Source organism: Melospiza georgiana, chromosome 12 (assembly GCF_028018845.1).
Source record: "Melospiza georgiana isolate bMelGeo1 chromosome 12, bMelGeo1.pri, whole genome shotgun sequence".
Lineage (NCBI taxonomy): Eukaryota > Metazoa > Chordata > Aves > Passeriformes > Passerellidae > Melospiza > Melospiza georgiana.
In genome coordinates this window covers 16,869,219-16,887,078 of record NC_080441.1, presented here as the reverse complement: position 1 = coordinate 16,887,078, position 17,860 = coordinate 16,869,219, and the positions used below count along the sequence as shown (strand labels likewise).

Genomic DNA, 17,860 nt, shown 5'->3' with positions numbered 1-17,860 from the left:
GTGGTGCAACTCTTTATTCACACCTGTGACACCTCTTGATCCTCAGTTCTTGACCCATCTCTGTTTTAGGAGCTGAGCAGCAATTCCCAGAAATTCAAACTCCTGTCCCAAGTTCCAGAGAGGGAAGCCACACTTCAGCTAAAGGGCACAGAGCCTTTCAGACGCCCTCAGATCCACAGATTTATAAATTGATTCAATAAAGGCCACAAACCCCAGGAGAATGCTGACAGCAGTTTCATTAGTTGGCTCTGGATTTCCTTTCTCTTTCCAAATCCAGACAGAATTTAGGAGATGATAAATTGCTGTTGGCCAGCGATGTTCCAGGTTATCTGAAGGAGGAATTCAACTGAATTTCAATGTGCATTACATTCTTCTGTGTCTGGAGGGTCACCTGAGTGGCAGAAAATGTTGCCACATTCCTCTTTTCATCCAACACTGACCCAGCATGGTGTGAAGGGCTGAGAGGTGAAAAATGCAGATTTCCTTTCATGTTGTGCCCCCCAGTGCCAGCCCCTCCATGCAATAAGCTGGAGCCAAAGCCTCAAACTTCCTGGAATCCATCACTTGGCATCTCCCTGCTCTTGCTGGGCTGCTCTGGGGGAATGTCAGCTCGCTGGTGTCATGTCAGGTTGGGTTTTGCTCTGTGACAGGGTTGGGTAACACCACGAGTGCTCTAGGGACATGGGCAAGCAGTGAGGAGTTACTCTGGAGAAGGGCAGCCCAGGTAATCAGGTCAATGTTCATTGGAACTGAGAAGGAGCAGAGATTCTGCTTCTGGTTGTGCACTGGCCTGGCAGGCACAAGCTCCAGATCACCCCAGTGCTCCTGTGTGCAGGTCCCTGCTGGTCCCACTGGGTCACTGGTGACATCCATGTGTCAGTCTGTGCCTGCTCTTGTCTTGTGTTCACACTCAGGAGCTGCTGAAGCAGCTCACTGTGTTTGAAACGTGGTGCTGAACAGTGCTGGAGCTTTTTTAATTTTAATTTTTTTAATCGTTGCCTGCTTTCTTGACAGCTTTTATCTTTTTTTTTTTTTTTTAAGGCGTATTTGACTGAATTCCAAGCATATGGACAAATTCCATGTTTTGTGACATATTCATGACAGTTCCAGCCTAAAAATGATAGCAAACACGCTCTGTGTTGCCAGCTAAAGTCAGTGTTCTTTTCAGGTGGAATACTGGTGGGCAGGGGCAAATGAATGAGGTTGGGGAAGCAGCTGCTGATCCCTTCCATCCCACCTGGTTATTCACAAAACCCTGAAGCATCCTGCAGGGTGGCTGGGGTTTTCTTACCATAATAATTAGGCCATCTTATCGTGGCAATTAGCACAACACAAAACATCAAGCAAGATACAAACACCCTTGCCAGCTTCTGAAAAAATGAGTAGGAACCTTTGCCAGGGAGACACTGAGAAATGTTTTTCAGTCCTGACTGAAGAGTATCAGACTGGGAGGATTTTTGTGGGGACAGGAAGGAAAACAGAAGGGAGTTTGGTTTTTATGAAAGAAGGTTCTGCAGAGAAAAACAGCAGACTTTTAAAAGTAGATCATCTTGTTCTGCTGAAGCTTTTTATGTCTTAACGTTAAATGGGATTGGATTGGATGGAGAGGGTTTTTACACCTGAAAATTGACAAAGAATAAAGTCAAATCTCTGGTAGCCTAAGAGAAGAATCCACCATGGAGTTTGTGCCATTTTCTGGAGTGTCAATTGTTACTACAGTTTTTAGTTGTCTATATTCTGCACAAAGAATGTGTAATTTCATATTGATTTCAGACAAATTTCCTGCAGATTTTTTTCTTTTTGAGTGAAATGGAGCTGAACCTGAAAATTTCTCCCCAAAATAAGAAATTATTCCATTTCAGCTTAATCAGGCAGATAAGGTCAACTTCAAGGTTCTTCTCAGAGAAGCTCTCAAGGGGAGATGGGTGAAGAGATCATGGGGTTTGTCTTTACAAAGGCAAGAAAAATCTCCCATTTTGTTTTGTTGGGGTTTTTTCCCAAAAATCCCCTTGGAATTTAGAAATTTTGATTTCTCCCAAACATGACATGTGCTAAATATTTTGTAAACTGAGAAACGTGTTGCTCATGAGGAAGAAGACCATTCTTCTTTGGAGGAGGGCCAAAACAATGGAGTTATAATAAATTTGTTGCTTTTCCTGTTTGTTTTTAATAAGCCTGTAAATCCTAGAAGGTAAATTACTGCTTACACAGAACGGGGGGAGAAAAAAAAAATCAATTACACAGGAAAGATTAAAATGTGCCCTAAGGTAGCTTTGTAGTATATTTTATGGCACTAAATGGTAAAAACATGCTGTGCAATGTTCTCAAGCTCCCTCTCCCTTCTCATGTGAAGTGTAGAATGGCTGTGTACTCAGTTTCAACTCACTGTGATAATTTCTGTAGGAGATGGGAAGGACTTAATAGTTGTGATATCTGATTGCATGGCAGTCCCAAAATCTGGGGAAAAAATGAGGACAGCACAAAACACTGTGGAACACAATGAGTTAGACCCAGTACAGACACATCAGTTCTCTCAGTCCAATGTTAAAGAAATTATTTGCCAAGGATTGCAGTAATTAAGGTCTAAGAGACCAGCAGGCTTTTCATAAATGTTCTGTAGTGTGTGGCATTTGTCTTCATATTATCCCTTTTCTAGTTCTTTTATTCATGACTAATTTTGGAAGGAGAAAGGGTACTGAGGGCCTAATAGGAAAAGGCAGAGCTCAGCTGTTGAGGATCAGTCTTCACTGTGCTCTCCTGGCACCAAATTAGCTCTACATTTGTTAATTTGTTTGCATTTCTAAGAAAAGATAGGGAAAAGTCATCTCTTAGGATCTTGCCAGTCCTGTAAAGCACAGTTGTGTATTCAGGGTATGTGTCTGATTTAGGGAATCAGAGCAGAGGCAGCAGGCAAAGAAAATTTTGATGTCCTTTAAGTTTTTTTTTTTCCTTTGCCAATAATGTAAAACATCCACAGTGTAGCAGTGAATCAGGTCTAAAAGGGCAGATTTCTGCTCATATTTAACATTCTGCTGAGCCAAAAGAGCAGCAATACGCATTCAGCTTATTCCTGCTCTCCATCACAGGTCAATGCCATCTCCAAAACGAAGTGAAACATCACAGTAGTGGGGGTTTTAATGTGTTTTTCTGGTGCTGGCAAATAGCTGGGCAGGTTTAGTTTATGTGCCTGCACAATGCAAGGCACTCAGAAAAAAACCCCATTATTTTATCTATGACTCTATTGCTTAGCACTTCCACAGAATTAGATCAAAGGAGTGCACAAAGAAATTCCTTCTCAAAAACCCCTTAACCCCCATATCTCCTCACTGTGCTCTAATCAATGGCAGGAAAGGACAGAAGCAGAATTGTTTGCTTTTCCAATTCAAAAACAGTGCTCTTTGCCGTTTTTCTCCTCAGGATGAAGCTTCAACAGCTTCAGTTCCATTTTTTATTTTTTTCCCAGGACATTTACATAGACAAGCACCTCCTGAGATGCAGTTCTGAAGTGAATGAATAATCACTCCTGCCATTCCGCATATTTTTCCGCTGTGTCTTGACTCTTGTCAAGTGTGTGGCTGCAGTCAGAAGCACAGCATCCCTCTCCAGGGAGCATGCATAAACCTGGGAAATTTCTGAGGGCACTTCACTTAGTGTATAAAAAGAGCTTATAAAAATATCAGAGATGCATGAGGAATGAAGTGCGAGGTCTGTGAGAATCAAAGCTCCTCGCCTGCACCTTGTTTACCCGATTTGAAAGCCATTCAGGTATCTTGATGGATGGCCACAGATCTTTCTTTGCTTGCAGGCAAAGCTCAGTTATTCTCCTGTGGGTTTGTCTGTTTTCTTGCCATACTGCCTGGAGGAATAATGATAGAGGGCTGAATATTTGTATTGTGCTCTTCAAAGGCACAATGAAAAGTCTTGCTTGAGCCTGCACAGCTCAGAAGAGTAATAAAGAGGCTTTTACTTCCAGATTTCTAGAAGGAAATCAGGTTGTGAAAAGATCTTTATTAGGACTAGGTGAGGGAAGTGGAGCTGCTCCCTGTGGAAGCTTTTCTTGGTTTCTGGTGGTCTGCAACACTGATATTCCGTAGTGTGTTCCATGGTGAGGATGGTGTGGTCTGTCCTGTGCCACAAACCTGAACGTAAGTTTGGGGGTTTCAAAAGCACTGAGTGTCCAAATGTGACCTTCCCTTTTCCAACAGCCATCCTTTCATTTGTTCACTGTTGTCTGCAGCAGTGTTCCCATCTGGTGTGTGAGCAGTGGCCTGTGCTAAATGAAGCTGTTTTCTCTCAAACTCCATCCCAGCAGCACTTGACCACCTTGGAAAATCCTGTGTGAACGTGGCACTAACTGAGCTGTTATCATCAGCCTCAGAGGCAGAGTTTGGGGTGGCAGGAGGGGATATTTGTCTATATTTGCAGCCTTAAAAGAGCCATCCCTGCTGATCACTGGTGGTGCATGACTCAGAGCCCCTCCTCTACGGGCTTGTGCAGTTGCCAGATCTCTTTGTGCAGTTTGGGAAATCGTCACAGAAATTTAACCTGTACGGCTGCATCGGTGCGTTACAAAAATCAGGACAAGTGGCTCTTTAATCTTAACTCTTAAATCTTAACTCCTCTTTGAACTTGGAAGAAGAAATAATATTCAGCGGGCTGATGGTTCAGTGGTCTGACAAAGTGGGCTGGAGTGTTTATTGAGGGAGCAGCATTATTTGGTACATCGTTCACGTAACGCCAAAGCGTTCTCGCTTGATGAAGGTTAGCCACATATTGCAGCTGTCACTGAACAGAGCTGCAGAACACTGTCTTTTGACAGCAAAATCATCTCTGACTAATCTTGTCATGCACCAATTTGAAAAAGCACCCTAAGACTGGTATGTAGGTCAAGGACAAGGACTTGGATTGCATTATGGTGATGTGAAGTGGGCAGAAAATGCCAGGATCATTCTTTAAGTCATTTTTGGTGTCTTGTTCCTCTTACTTAATGATCTCCTGGACAAAGATGGGAAATATGTTGAAAGCTAAAGAGGTCGCCACTGTTTTAACAGCATTCAAGAGTGATTTAGTGAGTTTGACAGTTCCCTAAACTTCATGTTTCCCATCAGTCTCCTTGCCAGCCAGAGAAGAAGCTTGTGAAGCCAAAGCCAAAGTACAGGACATGATTGATGGGCTTTCTATAGACAGCAGGAACTGGAGAGGACAAGTGATGCCTGGTGTGTGGTAACAGCCAAGTGTTCAGTGTGCCCACATCTGAAGGGCTGAAGTGTGTTTAAAGTCAGCTTTATGTCAGTGGAGAAGAGTAAATCATGTTATTTCATACTTTGAATGACACTCTGAAGTAATAAACTCTGGGGAAAAACTGTGGGCATGGATACTCTCATTTGGACTAAGAAGTGATCATTGTTATTTACCTGATTTCTGAGAATTTCAGCTTCACTCCTGTGGCTTAGAGAAGTGAGTTATGAAGCTCCTTTCAGAAGAGAACTGACTCCTCTCACCTCATGTACAAATCAGGTCCATCACCATCTCAGTGGTGACTGTTCTCAGCCACCACCTCACAGGTGGCTCCAGGAGAAGTGAGATGAATAGATGGGTTTGTCATGACACCCCCCCCAGACTGAGCTCTTGTGCAGACTGACATTTAAAAGCTGTGACTGCAGTTTTTGTTCTTATTCTCTCCAAACCCCACCTGGCTGAGCAAACTTCCCTCAGCAAAGTGTATTTTCTGCCAGGGTGGTACAACCAGGAGCAGGGGCAGCCTTTGGGAGTTCCCAGGGAGGTGAGAAGTGTTTGTAGTCTGCTACTCTGCTCTTTTGTGGATATTGGAATACATTTACTCATTCAGGAGAAGGTAAGGCAGAAAGGAAAAGGAATCCAAAATTACACAGTTTCAGTGTAAACGTGTCTCAGGACAGAAAGGAAGCAAAGGAAAACTAATTTTGGGACTTTTTATTAACACTAATCGGGTAAAGTAAGTTTGTATTTTAAAATACTAGTAAATGGCTTTTAAAATTTTCATGTTTGCTTTAGTTATCACTCATTTAATGTAAATGTTAGTAATTCACTAGAGAATGTGCCCAGCCTTTTACTTAAAAGTCAACACCTTCCCCACTTCTGCTCTAGCCCCTTAGAGCTCCCAGTATATTCACTGCCAAAATCTGTAACTCCTGAAGTGCTGCCTCAAAGAGCACTCAGGAAACGCTGGTAGATTTGTCTCTAAACACTTTTTAGTGTTTTTCCAGTGCTTCTGTGTCTGATATCCCCTGTTCAGCTCTTGGGACCCAGGTGTGTGTTGGAATTAACTCCTTGTGGGCTGTGTTGCTCCTGTTCGTCACTTCAGCACTCTGCCTTTGGAAAGCCAGCCCAGAGCTCCTGCATCTTTGTAAAAGAGCTGGATCCTGAGAGGTTTGCTGGGATACATCCCTTTAAATGATAAATTTATTTATCAGCTATAGCTGTCTGCTGGAATAAATACTGGAAAGCATTATTATTATATTTATTAAAGTATTTAACATCCTGGTTCTGTTGGGCTCTTGTTCCCAGAGGAATCTGTTCTGCTGGGTGTCTCTGCTCCAAGAGCACTTTGCCTTGGCTCAGAGCAGAATTAATGCACCCAAATCCTGCTGACACAGGCCACAAATACAAACCTACAACTAAACACACATTTAAGCACTCGGGGTAGAGATGGATTTAATTTCAAGCTTAAAGACTTTATAATTGCTTCTTCCACGGGTTGGTATGCAGGATTTGCAAGCATCTGTCTTTGTCCTAGGATATGTGGGACCTTTTAATTTAAATATTGAAGCCAATCCAACCTGAAGGTGTTAAACCCATGAATTTTGATGGAACAGTGGCAGGATTTTAGAGGTTATTCCCTCTTTCCTTTTGTCAGCATTCACCTCACTGCTGAATTTCCAATTGCTGCCACTTGTGCTGAGTTCATGTCTGCTACCACCAGAGAGATCTATTATGGATAAGAGACCTTTAGCTGAGATTCATGTGTCATCATAATTTAAAATATTTTAAGAACAGATTAAACTAAATTCCTGTCTAATTTGAGGCCATATGTTCATCTGTGGAGGATCTGGAGTTTGTTTTATTCGCCAGCTGAGGGTTGGAGCAGTTTGGGTAGCACCTGGTTTCCTTGAAGGGCTGGTCCAGCTCAGCTGTGTGATCTCCTTCATGGCAGGAATGCTGCCACTTGGATTTTCATCAGTGCTTCACTGCTGCTCCTCACAGCTATGGTTTTAATAGGATATTCATCCTGCAAAAAGCTGTCATGTCTTGGAAGTGTCTGATGAGGAATGTTGAGTTGTGTAGTCCCTTTCCCCCACATCACACAGCCCCCTCTCCAACTACTTTGTCTCATTTCTCCTTATTCTTTTTCTCTTTCCTCTTGCAGAAAGTACTTAATTAACAGGATGAACAGCCATTAGGTGTTTACCCTCTGCAGCTCACACTCCGGCAGCAGAATGTAAATAACTTTGCAGTCATTAACAAGGTTGAACTTTAAAAAGAAATGTGCTACAAAAGAGGGTTTCCTTATTCAACTCACTGTTTGCAACACTGCAAATTTGAGGAGGCTGGCATTTCTCCTCTGGAATATGTGGTCTCACAGGGCTCACTGGCTCTCTGCTGCAGCCATCAAATTAGGCCACACAGAGTTTCTCTCTCCTGTCTTGGGCTAATTTAGAAATGAGGCTCTTTGAATATTGCCCACTGGAATTTCCCTGAAGAGCAATCAGCCTGCTGCAACCACCATGTTTCCATTCTTCCTCAGAAGATCTTGTTCTTGGTAAAAATGCAGGCAGAGGGGTTGGTGTGGCCCTGGAAGTATGTGGTGCTGCTTGAGTGGAGAATGGCAGTGGCATTTCTCCTTCTCATGGGAGACAGGGATTCACAGGGAACTTGCATTCTTCAGAGACCTCACTGAGATATGCTGCTGCATCAGACACTGCACACAGGCTGCAAAATCTGAGAAAATCTGCCTTTCCAAAGCCTGAATGGCTTTAATGGTGGAGGCCAGCACCATGCAGTGTTACTGTCTTGGTTTGGAAAGAGAGGAGTCTGCTAAGGACGGCAGGAGGAGAATGTAAACTCTCCCCACCCCTCCCAATTGCTATAAATTTTATATAAATTTTAAATTAAGGGGCTCTCAGGCAAAAATATGGGAGCAGGAAATAACAGTTCTTTAATAGGGAAAGGAAAAAAAAAATAAAATGATAAAATAAACAATGCAGTTCACTAGAACAACACTGACAGAGTCAGAACCCAACCTGACACCCTGTGGGTCAGGGTGTTGGCAGCAGTCCCATTGGAATTGTGGCTCAGCCCTCCTGCAGTGTCAGGGGTGGTTCTGCTGGAGCAGGGATCCTGTAGAGAAGGATGGATTCTTCCTCTGAAGATCCAGTGGGAGGAGAGGCAGCTGCTGTTCCTCTGGGGAATCCAGTGGAGAAGCCGTGCTGGTGTTCCAGAATCTCTGGATTATATCTGGGTAGGAATGCTTGGCTCCTCCCTCTGGGCTCCCATCTCCCAATGGGATGCTGTAGTTCTTATCAGCCACACAGGGACATTCAATAGCTGTTATCAGCAATGTCCCCTCCCAAGGGAGGAGTGAATGTGGTCACTCAAAGAGAGAGATAAGGCAAACTGCTCACTTGACAAAGACAATCTGCCATACATCTGTATAGATATATTTCTATTACAGATGATAATAGGAAACATCTTGCCTTGCAATCTGGAATAGTTACCCAGTAGCCTTGCAGGTCTGAGATGCTCTGGGCTGCAGGGATGTTGGTGAGCTCTGACCTTTGGGAGGAACCAAAGGTGATTTCATGGCTGCCAGGCCGTGTTTGGCTCTCACTGGTGACCTCTGTGGGAGCTGCTGGAGTTAATTGATACAAGAACTGGGTCCTGCTGATTAAGACAGAGCTCTGCAGTTCTAAATTAGTGGTTATTCATCTATGAAGAGGATTCGCTCTCGCCATCCGCAGCAAGAGCAGCGACAAGAACTCCAGCAAACTCCAAACAAGAGGCTGCTGGCAGCAGCCACAATAATCAGAATAAAGGCAGAGGGATGCTGTGCTCAGCCCCTGTGATGTCTATCAGGGAGCTATTTCAGTTGCTCCCTGAGGCATTCACATCTCAACCCATCTGTGTCTGATCCTAAATTACTGATGACTGTGAGAGATCAGGGATTTCCCCATAGATGAGGGGAGGGGGGGTGGGACATAATTTCTGTGTTTGACAGCATGCAGAAAGCATTTAATTCCTGAGAAGCGGAATTTAGGTGACTTAAAAATATCAGTAAAGATTAGTTGTTAAGGAAAAGACACTCCATCCAGCAGTTGCTTTTTTTCCCCTTAAAAATATCCCCCTTGGTATAGGATTATGTGGCAATGAGCGTGATGAACATTGAAAATGAAATTCTCTAATAGCACAATCCACCTGCGAGCCAAATGTTACACAAAGACCCTGGCAAGGCTGAGAGAAGAAGAAGAGAATATAAAAGACTTTGTACTGCAGTAATCTCTAGAGTGCTTCCCAACTATGACTGGAGTTGCTGATCTCATTTCTTGGAAAGGAAAAGATATTTATCCCCATTTTCAAAAGCCAGGAGACTCAGCACCTTGCTCACAAGTATCACAGGGGTGTTGTCTTACCTCCCTGTGAACTGTATCTTCAGCTAGGGACGGGTTCTGCTCAACAGGTAATGGGCAAGGAGTTTGTTTTTGGGATTAGCTCCTCCAGAAATGCATCTGCAGGTGGGGACCATGCTGGGCAGTGTTTTGTACAACCACAGGTCCTTCTGTGGTGCTTTAACCCCAGGCAGCAGCTCAGCCCCAGGAGCCACTCGCCCACTCCTGCCGTGGGATGGGGAGAGAACTGGAAGAGCAGGGTGAGAAAAGCTGTGGGCTGAGATAAAGACAGCTTGAACAGGTGCAGCAAAAGCCATGTGTGCAGGCAGAGCAAAAGCAGGAATTCATTCACTGTGTCCCATGGGCAGGCAGGAGCTCAGCCATCCCCAGGGCTCCATCACTGTCACAGTGACTTGGGGAGACAAACCCAGAATGTTCCCCCTTCGTCCTTCTCCCCCAGCTCTGTGTGCTGAGGGTGATGCCGTCAGGTCTGGGATATCCCTGGGATCAGCTGTGCTGGCTGTGCCCCCCAGCTCCTCCTTTTCATTTAAATATTGAAGCCAATCCAACTTGAAGGTGTTAAACCCGTGAATTTCGATGGAAGAGTGGCAGGATTTTAGAGGTTATTTAGAGGATTATTTTTAGGTTATTTAGAGGGTTTTAGAGGTTATGGTGAGGGTGAGGAGCAGGACAGGCCCTGGCTGTGTGCAGTCCCTGCTCAGGGAGAGCTCAAACATCCCTGGGTTATCAGCACAAAACCAAACCCAGCTGCTGTGAGGAGAATTAACTCTAGCCCAACCAAACCCTGCACAGCATCAGATGTTCAGTTCCTGCATGCACTGAGCTGAGCAGAAATGCTCAGAAATGCCACCTCTTGGTGTCATTGCTTTTCACTGGTGCAGCTGTCAGAACATTCTCCATCCTGCCTGTGGGGTGATGCCTTGTGCTGCTGTTGGTGGTACAGACTGGAGGCTCCTGAAATGCAGCAGTCCTTGGATAAAATGCTTGTCAAGTGTTGGAGAAATAGTGTTTGTTAGCCATGTGTTCTCCTAGCAGAGCTTCTGGTGCAGTGCATCTGCCTGTGACTCTGGCCCATCCACAAATCTGGGACAAAATGCAGGTTTTTAGGAAAAAAACCCTTTTTGTTGTGCAGAAACTTTGACTGATGCCAAATGCTGTCACACACGGTACATTCATGTGGAATGATAAAAGGCTGTGATACACACAGGCACTATTTCAGGCTGTGGCACATGATAGGCTTTGCAAAAATGTGAAAAAAATACATTTGGGGTTACTTTGGAAAATTAACTTTTGCTCAGGAAAAGCCTTGGTAAAAGTGGTGTTGAAGATGTCAAGTTGCTTTTCCAGTTCTCTGCTCTGCTATTTGCAAAGTAGAAATTTCCTTAACCTTATGGAGAAATTTGAAATTATGGAGGATAACAAAAGTTCCACAGTATTATCAGAGCTTCAGGGTACTTCACACCTAAAAGAATGTACTTTTGTATTTTGTGTGAATTGATTTAGCACTATGACTCCTAGACAATCTTTAATAAGTTGAGCATTCAGTGGATTAGTCTGGTCAATGAATTTGGGGGTTTAGTTTAGTTAACAGCACCTAGGAGCAAACTCACCATAAACCAATAAATTCTTTAGGCAGCACACCAGTGGCTTGGTTTCCCTCTTCATTATAATTCAGAATTCCAATGTTTCTGCACACTGGAAATTTTATTTTTCAGCCAGCTGCACTACTGGAGATAAAAGCATCAGTGCTTACTGATTTCAGATCTGTGATTAATAAGTTGGACTAATACAAGTTAGTAAAAGTCAACTTTGGTAAGTGCTTGGCCTTACCTTTAATAAACACAGCATTTGGTGGTTTATGACATTAGGGAGTCTCTTTGTGTGGTGTGCTTAAATTTCCCTTGGGCAGTTTTCATTGAGGTTGGGATCAGCTTGATTGGAAAATTTAATGGCTTTTTCCATTTCCATTCCCTTTTGCCAATCTGCTCTTTAAAGCTGCTCTTTCATGATGTGTGAATTTGTCTCCATTTGAAGAACTAACATCAGATACAACTGAGAAAGCAGATTTTAGAAATGAGCTATTAGGCAGAGAAGAGGCACTTTTAAGATGCTTGCAAGTTGCACAGCAACCAGAGGAACATACAGTCATTTGATTTCTCAAATGACTTTGACTTTGACTCAAGGGAAAAACAGTTTTATTCTCCCCTCAGAGCCTTCTATCATATGTGATAAAGAGAAAATGTGTTTATAACATTTTCTCCCTCAAAAAAAAATTAAAAAAAGAAAAAGTTGTGCCTCATCTCAGAGAAGCAGCAGCATCTCTTGCCCTGTGAGTCACTGCAGAACACATCCAGGAACAGCTCCTGAGAAAACAGAGCAGTGCAACTCTTTGTTTCTTCCAGGTTTTAAACACAAAGCGCTGACCCTTCTGAAATCAGAGTTACAACACAGACAAACTCCAATTACTGCTTGGTGGTTTTCCAGTTTCTGTGGAATTGTTTCTCTTACCTGTCCAGAGCAGCTGTGGCTGCCCCTGGATCCCTGCAAATGTCCCAAGTCCAGGTTGGATGGATCTTGGAGCACCCTGGGACAGAGGGAGGTGTCCCTGCCCATGGCAGGGGTGGAAATGAGATGAGCTTTAAGGTCCCTCCCAACCCAAACCGTTCTGGGCTTCTCTGACTCTATGCTCATTCTCCCCATATATGGGATTTTACAATATTTTCTCATCACTACAAGCAGCAGGTCTTGGCTTTTTCTGGAGACCATCACCCCACGAGCTGTGGCCCATTTTCAGCTGCTGCATGTGCTGGTTGATTCCAAATCACACACTCTTCTGATATTATTTTCCCAAGCCCTCTGGAGCAGAGTGTCTTCAGTTATGTGCCAATGCAGAAGTAATCAAGAGCTTATTGTTGTAATAACACATCAAAATCCAGCTTCATAAATGCCAGATAGTTCCCTTGGAGAGCTTATTTTCTCTGCTAGCTTGGGTCATTCCATAGATTTGAGCTACCCAGTCCAAAAATGGTCTGATTCTGATGTAAACAGCCTGTTAAGACATATAAAATGTATTATCAAAATCTAAAAATACTTACAGAAGTGAATGACTTCATCAGAACAAGCAACTAATTTGTCCTTTTGTTTGACCTTGGTTTAGTCATTTTGAGCATGGCAGTGCCAGTGCTCTGCTTGTTTAGAGCATTCTGAGAACTGTGCTTAAAAGTCCTCCCAATACTGGGCAGTCCTCCCAATACTGGGTGTGGGCTAAAGATTTTTGAAGAAAAAGAGAGTTGTCTTGGTCTTGTAGACATCTTTGGTTAGTTCTGGGTCTGGAAAGGCTTGAGAACCATGAGGCTGACCGTGTTCACAGGGGTCTGAGGATGAGAGAAGAGATGAGGATCTGACTCCATGTTTCAGAAGGCTGATTTATTATTTTATGATATATATTATATTAAAACTATACTAAAAGAATAGAAGACAAAGTTCTCCTCAGAAGGCTAGCTAAGCTAAGAATAGAAAGGAATGATAACAAAGGTTTGTGGCTTGGACAGAGAGCCCGAGCCAGCTGGGCTGTGATTGGTCATTAATTATAAACATCCAACATGAGCCTATCACAGATGCACCTGTTGCATTCCACAGTAGCAGATAATCATTGTTTACATTTTGTTCCTGAGGCCTCCCAGCTTCTCAGGAGGAAAAAATCCCAAGGAAAGGATTTTCATGAAAAGATGTCTGTGACAGGGCTGTCCAGCTATAACCAGGAACATGAAGCCTTCTGGCACTGAGCAGAAATACCATGGCTATGTTTGAAATCCCAGAGGTTGTTTGGGATGAGAGCAGCCTGAAGGAGTTGCACCCTGAGCCTGTGTGGTGTGGTGTGGGTGAGATGCACAAAATCACCACCACAATGCTGGTTTTCGCAGAGTGAAAGTGAACTGTCAAATGTCACTTAGATTCATTTTGGTTTTTGCTTAATCCCTGCTGCATTTTACAGCTGTTTAATCCCTTGCTGAGCAGCCAGGCAGGTCCCCAATGTGCTGTCCTGCTTCCCACCAGGTGTCACCTGGCCACACCTCAGGCTGCTGTTGGCTGTCTCATGCCAGCCCCCACACACACACACTCTGCAGCACTCCCCGCACTCCGCTTCTCCCTCTCACACAACACTCTCAGAGCTTTGCACCTTTTCCCTCCTGCCTCATCCCTGAGTCACTCCTTTAGGATGCTGACAGTGACTTGTTCCAGGCAGTCTGGACCTGAAACATTGTGAAAAGGAACGTGCTCCAACACATGGGGAGAGAAACAGCTTGTAGTAATCCTGCTGGTGCTGCTCTGGCACGAGGCTGGGTGTGTGGTGAGTGCCTGATCTGCAGAAGGATGCTGCAAGGAGAAAAACATTTCTTCCATGAGAAGGAATCTGTAAGAGCCAGAATGAGGGATGTGGGACTCCAAGGGCTCTCCAAAATGCACTTTATTGTATCCAAGAGGTTACAGCATCACAGGGAGCTGTGCCTACAGCTGTCAGCTCCAGCTGCGGGCAGGCCTGGAGACCCTTTGGTTTTGGTCACAATGCATTATAGACTTTTCTTTGCTGAGCATCTTCATACAGAAGAACCAATCTATACCTTAACTATTATCTATAGCCTATCATAACTACTGTAATTACCATATTCATGTTACTGTTCCCCAATCACTAAAAGTTAGTACATTACAGTTTAAGCTAGAAGTTGTTTTTCAGTTTTCTTGCAGTGGAAAATTCTGAGACCTTTTTTCTACTTGCAGCTTTGCTGACTTGTTTGCCTGTGCTCTCTTCCTGCTTGGTAAAAACATCTTCTTGTTTGGGGTGGGTTTATCCTTTGCTCTAAGCCATGAAAACCCCTTCTAACTAACACATCCTTTGCCTCCTTGGTTATCCAGTAAGAGTGGCTCAGCAATTCTTTTCTTCTGTATCAAAACTTGCTTCCATCTCTATTCCTTCATCAGATTCTACATTTAAAAATCTTTCTGCTAAGCACACATATCTGTGAGACTTTCTTGTCAAACTTTCATCCTTCCCAACAGGAATCTTAAATCCTACATAGAAAAAGAAGAGTGAAACTTCCCTCCTGTTTTCCCTTTATCTCCAAAATGTGCTTTTCCAGCCCATAGCTGGCCCCAAACATAATCTGAGGGGGCTCTAACACATAAGTGAGGGGGAGTGACGTACCAGTCAGTAATAATTTATTAATTATTATTTGTTTTTTTCCTCCCCAGTTTGTTGCTCAGCCAAACTGCCAGCAGCTGCTGGCGACGCTGTGGTACGACGGCTTTCCAGGCTGGAGGAGGAAACACTGGGCAGTGAAACTCCTGACCTGTGTCACCATTGGGCTGCTGTTCCCCGTGCTGTCCGTGGCATACCTGATTGCACCCAAGAGCAGGCTGGGACTGTTCATTAAAAAGCCATTTATCAAGTTTATCTGCCACACCGGCTCCTACCTGACCTTCCTGTTCATGCTCCTGCTGGCGTCGCAGCACATCGTCAGGACTGACCTCCACATGCAGGGGCCGCCTCCCACCATCGTGGAGTGGATGATCCTGCCCTGGGTTCTAGGTAGGTAAATCCCACACCTGATCCTGCCCTGGGTTCTAGGTAAATCCCACACCCAGTCCTGTAAATCCCACACCCAGTCCTGCCCTGGGTTCTAGGTAAATCCCACACCCAATCCTGAATATCCCACACCCAGTCCTGTAAATCCCACACACAATCCTGCCCTGGGTTCTTGGTACATCCCATACCTGATCCCGTAAATCCCCCACCAAATTCTGCCCTGGCTTCTAGGTAAATCCCATAAATCCCACTCCCAATCTTGCCCTGGGTTCTTGGTATACCCCACATCCAATCCTGTAAATCCCAGAACCAGTCCTGCCCTGGGTTCTTGGTACATCCCATAAATCCCACACCTGATCCTGCCCTGGCTTCTAGGTACATCCCATAAATCCCACACCCAGTCCTGCCCTGGGTTCTAGGTACATCCCATAAATCTCACACCAAATCCTGCCTTGGGTTCTAGGCAAATCCCACACCCAATCCTGCCCTGGGTTCTAGGTAAATCCCATAAATCCCCACTGAGTAGGGCCTGACTCTCCCCCACAGCAGCTGTGGGGCCCCCTCCCAGGCCCAGCAGTGCAGATTTGTGTCAGGCAGCTGCAGGAGCTGCACAGAACAGCTGGAACAGCTGGGCTCCTCCTGCAGCAGCAGCTCCTGCTGGCCCAGGGATGCTCTGCTGCTCTGTGCCACCTGATGTGCCCTTGGCCATGACCCCAGTGCACTGTGACAGATGCACGGTGCACTCCCTCCTGCCTCCCCAGGCTGGGTGAGAGGAGAGGAGCAGCTTGGGAGGAGCTCCTGGGTCACACACAGTGTCCCTGCTGCTGTGCTGGCTCTGTCCTGTGCCTGTGCAGTGCCCAGAGCCTGGCTCTGCCCTCCCTGCTCCCTGACCTGCCCCCAGCCTGGCTTATTCCTCCCAGATGAGCTGCAGGAATGCGGGAGAGGGGAGATAAGGCTCACTCTCTGCTGATAATCACTGGCCACATCAGCATCAAGTGCTCTGATATCAGCAGGAGGAGGAGGAGGAGTGTTGATTGTCTGAAGTTACATGTGAGGCTCTTATTGCAGTCTGGCTTGGGCAGCTGGGCAGAGGAGGAGGTGTCTGTGTGCTGGGGATGCTCAGGTGAGGCACTGTGATGGGATGAGAGAAGGACAGAGAAGCCAGATGGGTGTGTTTTTGATGAGAGAGGGCTATTCACCCTTCCACAGTGAGCTCCAGCACAGCAGCAGTGGAAGCCTGGGAGCTCCATCAGGATCCTGATCAGCTCCCATGTCCCTCACGTGCCACCCCTGGGAGCTGGGAGTGTCACCAGGCACTTTGCTCATGGGCAGAGGTTTCCACACCTTTCTCCTGCTTCCCCCCACCTTTGTGGCTCTCCTGCTTCCCCACACCTTTGTGTCTCTCCTGCTTCCCCATGCCTTTCTGGCTCCCCTGTCCCGGTGACACCAGGACTCTGCTCTTTGTTTCTGGCTCTGGGTCAGGCTGGCTCTGTGCTGAGCAAACCCAGCTGTTCCTGTGCCAAACCCAAAGCTGCTGATGGAAAACGAGGAAGGAAAGAAAGAGTTGCAGACGTGTTCACAAATCACTTTGGGTGCTGACCCAGGGCACTGTGCTCCTTGCACAGCTCCACCATTATCTGATGGAGCTGATTTATGCACTCAAAGGCAGATGTTGGTGGAAACTTCAGAGTAAGCTCAGGGGGTTAAATGTCTTTTCTGAGCTTAGGTCATATATTCACTTTATCTTTAAATTCATGGTTGAAATTGAGGGAAATGGTAGGCATTTCAGTAAAATTGATTTGCAGATGAAGGAAGGATAATCCATTTTAAAAAACCTTTCAAAAGCACAATCCCTTTAAAAACCTTTTTTACAGCTGTCTGTTCTTGAGTTCCTTTGTTTCAGATAAATAGAGATATTGTATGACTGTTTATTAAATAGAGAAATTAGAACAGTTTCACCAGATTAAAGGTTATTACTTACAAAATATTTTCCACTACAGAAGGAGAGAGAGCAGGCACACACAGCATTGCTGTAGCTATAGTAACCAGCAATGATAACTCACTATAAATACAGTGTACGAGTTCTTCAACAGGCTCCTCTCCATTGATTTATTTTATTTTATGGGTTTGTGTGCGTGCAGAGACGTGGAGGCAACTGTAATGGGATTACCTGGCTGGCCCTGACATTTTACTGGTGTGGCCACTGACCTGCTGGCTGGCAGCTGAGCAGCTCAGATTGATATTTGGGGGCGTGCAGCAGCTCATTGCAACTTTGCTGCTCTTCAGATTGAGCATCCAGGTCCTTAAAGCTGAGCTGCAAGCAGCACATCAGTGACCACTGCACTATCCTGTGGTTAGGCAGGGGCAGCACTTGAGTAATGACATTGGTAATGCACCTGGAGGTGTACTTTGTTTTGTTTTGTTTTGTTTTGTTTTGTTTTGTTTTGCTTTGCTTTGCTTTGTTCTGTGTCCTCTTCACACATTTCCACTTCCCATTCCAGGATAATGTCAAGTGGGTAATTCAAAATACCTGGGGCTCTAAAGTCATTTTTTCAGAAGCATCCAGGGCATGAAGGAGCTGCCATTTGATTTTTGATGGGACTTAGGCTTTCAG

The 17,860-nt window shown here is 44.9% G+C and overlaps 1 protein-coding gene across 2 annotated transcripts in view; it reads left to right on the top strand.

Annotated features, from left to right (window-relative positions):
* The window catches only part of TRPC5 (transient receptor potential cation channel subfamily C member 5), a 104,721-nt gene that overhangs the window by 49,134 nt on the left and 37,727 nt on the right, over window positions 1–17,860 (top strand). For both annotated transcript variants that reach the window (XM_058032918.1, XM_058032919.1), the window contains exon 4: window positions 14,913–15,249. In XM_058032918.1, coding sequence (XP_057888901.1) covers window positions 14,913–15,249 — 337 coding nt within the window. The remainder of the gene's footprint in view (window positions 1–14,912; window positions 15,250–17,860) is intronic.